The sequence below is a fragment of the Ursus americanus genome, chromosome 5 (assembly GCF_024610735.1).
Source record: "Ursus americanus isolate L20-20 chromosome 5, mUrsAme1.1.p, whole genome shotgun sequence".
Classification (NCBI taxonomy): domain Eukaryota; kingdom Metazoa; phylum Chordata; class Mammalia; order Carnivora; family Ursidae; genus Ursus; species Ursus americanus.
This window is the reverse complement of record NC_142131.1, coordinates 85,569,958-85,577,015: the sequence shown is the minus strand read 5'-3', so window position 1 is coordinate 85,577,015 and position 7,058 is coordinate 85,569,958. Positions and strand designations below refer to the sequence as shown.

At 32.9% G+C, this 7,058-nt stretch overlaps 1 protein-coding gene across 1 annotated transcript; it reads right to left on the bottom strand.

Annotated features, from left to right (window-relative positions):
• Window positions 1–5,185: 5,185 nt before the first annotated feature.
• Window positions 5,186–6,133, bottom strand: LOC123791181 (olfactory receptor 14A16-like). Its single transcript, XM_045795819.2, has one exon. The coding sequence runs from the start codon at window positions 6,131–6,133 to the stop codon at window positions 5,186–5,188; it is 948 nt and encodes a 315-aa protein (XP_045651775.1).
• Window positions 6,134–7,058: the final 925 nt, after the last annotated feature.

Sequence of the window (7,058 nt, the reverse complement as noted above, 5' to 3'; positions counted from 1 at the left end):
ATCTAATCTATCATCTAACTACCTACCATCTATCTATCATCTATCTTTCATCTATCTATCTCTCTATCTATGTATCCATCATCATCATCTGTAGTGGAATATTACTCTGCTATAAAAAAAAATTCCATTTGCAGCAACATGGATAGAGCTAGAGAATATTATGGTAAGTGAAATAAATCTGTCAGAAAGAAGTCAAATACCATATGATTCTCTCATATGTGGAATTTAAGAAATGGAGCAAAGGGAAAAAAGAGAGAGAGAAGCATACCAAGAACAAACACTTAACTGTAGAGAACAAACTGATGGTTACCAGAGAGGAGATGGGTGGATGGATGGATTAAATAGGGGATGGGGATTAAGAAGTGCACTACTTGTGATGAGCACTGGGTGTTGAATGGAAGTGTTGAGTCAGTGTATTGTACACCTGAAACTAATATTACAATGTATGTTAACTAATTGGGATTTAAGTAAAAATGTGAAAAAGAAAGAATGAAATTGGACCCTGACACACTTACAAAAGTTAACTGAAAATGGATTATGAACTGAAACATAAGACTTGAAACAAAAGAAAATTTAAATATTTAAATATTGCATATGTCAATTCCTTATACTATTCATGTTTATAAATGACAGATTCAATGAAGTATACTTTCTTGGAAGACATTCTCTCATCTTTTTAATAAGGCTATCTTCCCTTGGAAAAATAATGCACTGAGAAAAAGGCATGAGTTTTTTTGTTTTGTTTTGTTTTTTTGTAACATCATTGAAGTTTTACATGTAGTGATGAGTGGCAAATAGTCCTCAAACTAATTCCTTGCACCTAGCACCCTTTCTCATGAGATATGCTTAAATCCTACTGGGCCTCTGCAATTAGGGAAATGCCAGATAGTGCCCAGTGCACTTCAGTGTTCTATTTTAAGACATGTAGAACACATTTATATGTTTTGAATTCTATAATTTAAATTTTGAGACCATATACATTTTGAGGGTGTCAGAAAATATGGATATAATAAGCTTTTCTTATTAGATCTGTGGCATTCATTATGTTTTCTATGAATATAGAAAGTTTGGATTTTGGTTGAAAATCTCTTTTAAAAATATATATCTTCACATAGTAATATCCAGCAATCTCACTCCTCCAATACCACATTAAAAATTACATGTATGATCAAATAGATATGTATACATACTATAATTGAAGACTTTTTATAATAGTAAAAACCTGGAACACCATAAATTCCATCAGCAGGACATTAGCTACACTAAAAAAGCACAAAAAATCCAGACATAGGTTGATCTAAGAGTTAAATGAAAAACATAAAATGAGGCTGTAAATGATTTGATGGAAATTTTTTAGAAACAGAATATTAAGCCCAATAGCAAATCATATATGAAATGCTATGGCGTGAATTGTGTTTCTCCAAAATCCCTATGTTGCAGCTTTACACACAGTACAGCTGTATTTGGATATGGAGTTTTTATGGAAATAATTAAAATTAAATGAGGTCACACAGATAACACTCTTATCTGATAGTGTTAGGATTATTATAAGAAGAGACCCAAGAATGCTCTCTCTCCCTCCCTCTCTCTCTGTCTTTCTGTCTCTGTCTTTCTGACATACAAGGACACAGTGAGAAGGCAGGTATCTTTAAGCCAGGCTTAGGGCTTTTATCAGAACCTGACATTTCTGGCACCTTGATCTTAGAATTCCAGCCTTTAGAACTGTAAGAAAATAAAAGGGATAAAGAAAGCGGGGGTAATCAGAAGAGGGAATGAAGCATGAGAGACTATGGACTCTGAGAAACAAACTGAGGGCGTCAGAGGGGAGGGGGGCAGGGGAATGGGATAGGCTGGTGATGGATGGTAAGGAGAGCATGTATTGCATGGTGCACTGGGTGTTATACGCAGCTAATGAATCACCGAACTTTACATCAAAAACCAGGGATGTACTGTATGGTGACTAACATAATATAATAAAAATATAATAATAAAAAATAAAATAAAATAAAATTCCAGTTAAAAAAAAAAGAAAATAATTTCTGCTGCTTAATCTACCCATTCAATAGCATTTTGTTATGGAAGTATAAGCTGGCTAAGACACACAACTTGCATATGAACAAACACATTTTTATGGAGAAAATATTTTAGTGAAAACTATATAAAAAGTAAAGGTATAAACTAGAAATTTTTAAAAGAGTGGCCTTGGGAACAAAGAAATATCCATACATCTAAAGCAATGATTTTTTTTAAAAGTTGACTGGTGAGCATATGTCCTCCTTTATACTTCATTATCTATATATTATAGACGTAATAAATTTTATGAAACAAATCCAAATTCAGAAATAATTGTAATAAATATCTCCGTTTTTGCCTACTGTCATAAAGTAATTCCAAATCATGCAATTCACCAAAAATTTCTGATGTATATATGGTGTCTATTACTCTATCCACAAGAAAACAGTGTATGAAAAATGAAATATTTAGATATTAAGTATTTATATCATTTAATTATCTAAATATTTGAAGAGTTATCTGTGTTGGGTTAACAGGAAAGATCATGAACACAGTTTCTCTAATGCTATCTCTCTTATCGGTACACTCTGTTTGATATAAAGTCTTTCAGAACAATTGCCGCCTGTGACCCAAGCCTCCAAGCTTCAATGAAATTTAATTGATCCATTTTATAAAACAAATTTAGTTATTTTCAGATTTTTAGTTTTTGAGAAATTTCCATACAATTTTTATTTAAGCTATACTAATAACTAATTCAACAGTGTACTGGAGTTGTCTTTTTTCCACATCCTCACCAACACTTGCTATCTCTTTTGATCTAATGCACAGTATTTTGAGTATACTTAACAGTACTGTATTTTTAACTTGAAAATAGAGGAAGTAGTTCTTTTATATTCCTATGATGCCAAAACAAAGAGTAATTATGTGATGTGTTGAAGGTTTTAGCTAAATCCATGTTAGTAATCATATCACAATATATAAGTATTAAATCAACATGTTGTAGACCTTAAACATATACAATGCTATTTGTAATTATGTCTCAGTAAATTGGAAAAGAGCCAATATAGTTACATTTTAGCAGAGGGTGAGGAAATCCTGTGTGTCTCTTTGTATATCGTAAACACATTAGTATATGAATGTTCACACTAAAAAAAAAAAAACTAAACAACACAATACAAAGTAAATAATAATATCAAGCTGTGTGCACCCATACTGCAAGATGCTTTCACAGCAGAAAAAGGAAATAATAAAACTCTCTGTTTAAAGTAACATTTTCAAACAAAAAATGATCAACCTTATGATAAAAGTACAGCCTACAATAGAAATCAACATTTATTCCTGTAAAAGAGAAAGGAAAAAACTATTAGCACAATAAGTTCAAAACATAATTCTATCTTAAAAAATAGACATCAGTAAGAAAACATTTAAAGGAATTATGTTTAGTTGTATTTAGTCAAAAATTTGAGCCAGGTGATCTCGTATATTTTAGACACCTAATAATATTGATTTGGTCAAGCTTTCCTTGCTATTCTTCCTATATTTATGCCTTCTCTTTTTCATTAATGATACAAATTCTGCATGCAAGTGTATTTACTTCATTCAATGTGTGTTATTTTATTTAAGAATGTGGTTTTGTTTCATCTTTACACAATCATTTTATACATTAGTTTAAATTTATTTTACAAATAGCATATCATACATATATTAGAATTTTTTTAGAATTAGATTATGTCTTACCCAACATTATCATTTAATTTTTGTAATTTTATCTGAAGCACCATCAATTCATATTGTAACTGAGTCATTTAGTTCCTAATTTAGATCAAGAGCCTTTAAATTGGTTTGGTTAATTCCATGTATATCTCTCCTAATTGTTGAATAAACTTTCCACAGATTTATTCTATACCATTCCTTCACACAAAATATGTCACAGCTTCTCATTTACATATTCTATTGCTTTCCTTCTAGACTGATTGACATTTTGATCTTTGTATACATGGGATTAATAGTGAAACCCTGGAATGTGTATACTGTCTATTATCTTGCTTAACAAAACCTACAGTCTTGGGGCACCTGGGTGGCTCAGTCAGTAAAGCGTCCGCCTTCAGTTCAGGTCATGATCCCGGAGTCCTGGGACTGTGTCCCACATTGGGCTCCTTGCTCAGCCAGGAGTCTGCTTCTCCCTCTGCCCTTCACTCCATTTGTGCTCTCTCTCTCAAATAAATAAATAAATAAATTAAATAATTAAAAAAACCTATAGTCTTTATACCCATAATTTTGATACATTTGATCTTTATATATATATATATATATATATATATATATATATATGAAAATTACTTTATAAATAGTATATCTGATTCTGATACACAATATACATATGGACATCATTATAACTAAATTGTGTAATAGAAGCTTTTCTGTGGCTAAACTTTATAAATGATGTTTTTAACAGCACTTAACATCATATTTAAAAATAAATATTTCCTGTACTATGTGGCAAATATGAGGCTAGGCAAATTACAATAGATTTTAAGCACACTTGCTGACTATTCTTCAGCACACACAATGCCTGTTCTATTTTCACTGTGTTTTAGGACATATAATTGTTTCTAAGCTCTTAAGCAAGTAAGGGGCTGGAATTACCAATGCAGATTTTTTTTTTGTCAGATTCATTGATTGTCAAAGCATTTTTATCTTAAATAGAAAATGATCAAAAGACATCAAGAAAGATTTTGTTGATCAAGAGCTGCTGGCCTTCTCTGTGGTAGTTAAGCTCTGCCATTAGGAAACCTATTTCCAAGGTATCTTCTTACTCAGCCAGCACAGAACTTTATCAGGATGTGGGCAATCCCCTCACCAGTGTGTGGCTGGTAATTGGAGAAGGGATTATCCCAGGGAGAGGATGGATGAGTGAGTAGATAGCATTTCTATATGCAAGACACTCAACTGACATTTGGATCCATCTCGCCATATAAATGTAGCATCCTATGCACAGCACCAATGATACAATATGTATCTAATAAATTTACAACAATTTGTATAGCCCAAAGAATTTGAAATTATGTGTATTTGTCTTTGAAACTATTTTATTTGTGATTATCAAACTACTTCTATAAACCAAAAATTTGAACACATTAGTAGATACCAGATTCATTGATATTATGAATATTTATATATTTGGAGTCATTTTTTCACAAAAAATTTTTCCAAGGGCTGCTTTCATGTCCCTGTTTCTCAGGCTGTAAATGACAGGATTCAGGCTGGGAGGTAACAGAGAATATAACACAGGCATAAAGAGATTCAGTGATGATGGAGATTTTGAGTTTAACCCTAAATATGCAATAAATCCAGAAGAGAGGAACAAGGTTACCACAGTTAGATGGGGCATGCAGGTGGAGAAGGTTTTTAACCTGCCTTGTGAGGAAGGAATTCTTAGGACAGTGGACACAATGTAAACATAGGAAGCAACCATGAAAGTAAAACATACAAAAGCAAAGCAACAACTGACAATAATAAACACATATTCTAGAATTTGCTCCCCAGAACAAGCCAGTGTGAGCAATGATGGAATGTCACAGAAAAACTGATGCACTATGTTGGAACCACAGAAATGGACAGAAAGTGTACCTGCAACATGAATGGATCCATAGACACACCCACTGAACCATGATGCTGTCACCATCTGCACACAGATGCCTCTATTCATGATGGACTCATAGTGCAGAGGACAGCAGATGGCAACATAGCGGTCATAGGACATCACCAGAAGGAGGGCAAACTCTGTTCCAGCAAAGACAATAACAAGGAAAACCTGTGAGGCACATCCCATGAAGGAGATGGAATGGCTGTTGGTCAGATAGTTCATGATGGATTTGGGGACAGTGACAGAGATGTAACAGATATCAATCACAGACAAATTTTTCAGGAGGAAGTACATGGGGGTTTGGAGATGCTGGTCAATGGTGGTGAGGGTGATAATGAGGAGGTTTCCCATCAGTGCCACCAGGTAAACCAGGGAGAAGAAGGCAGCATAGAGTCTCTGTAGCACCTGATCGTCAGGGAATCCCATGAGCAAGAATCCTGTTATTAGGGTCACATTCATTAATTTCTCAGGCATGATTTCTTTTTAAACATAAGAAAAATTTTTCTTGAATCTTCAGAATCTGTCTCCTTTTGTTGTTCTGTTATTCACTGATTGTGAGGTTATTCCTGGGGTAGAGCATATCTTGCAAACTATAATTTCTTCAATGGATGTAGGGAAAAAATTACATTAAGGTAGTCATTAAAGCAGGCTAGAATATTTTTTCATGTGTTAGCCTAAAATTTATGCATAAAATAGGCAAATACTGCTTCACATATCCATAAATGAGGGATTTTTTTTTTGATGTTGCCAGAATATGTTAAAACGTAGCAAGGGAATTTGGAATACAATAATTTGTTTACTCATTCTTGGAAAGTTGCTTTAGTTCAAAGTCAGCTGTGTTCTTGGTGTATTTGAAGAGTCAGTATGGATAACAGAGATTATGCTCCCTTTACTTCTCTCTATCCTATTATAGCATAGGTAAATGGAGAGGGGAAAGATGGGTAGAGCTAAAAAATTATCATTGTATTATTTTTCTCTGAGAAAGATAAAGACTAAGATACTAATATACATCTTCCATGTAAAAAAGGTTACAATAAAATCACTGGTATTTATGCAAGGGCTTTAAGAAGCTACTATGAGCTTTATTTTAAAAGTCAATAAGTCCTAGAAATATTTATGTATTATTTATTATGATTTATATATTTTCCTTCATTAAGGACACATGCCTCCCATGTAACTAATAAACAAAATTAAAATAAAATGCTATCTTATTTTCCTGAAGAAAAGTGGAAGGCAAACAAGTGAAATAAATTTACATACTTAGACATAGCAAGAGAGCTGGAATAACACTGGGAAACTTACAGTAGATGCATAGAGGTTTGGAAGAAATTCACTTACCTAATAAGAATCAGGTTTCCCTGATTATGAGTCAATTATTTAAATACCATAGATAAAAATG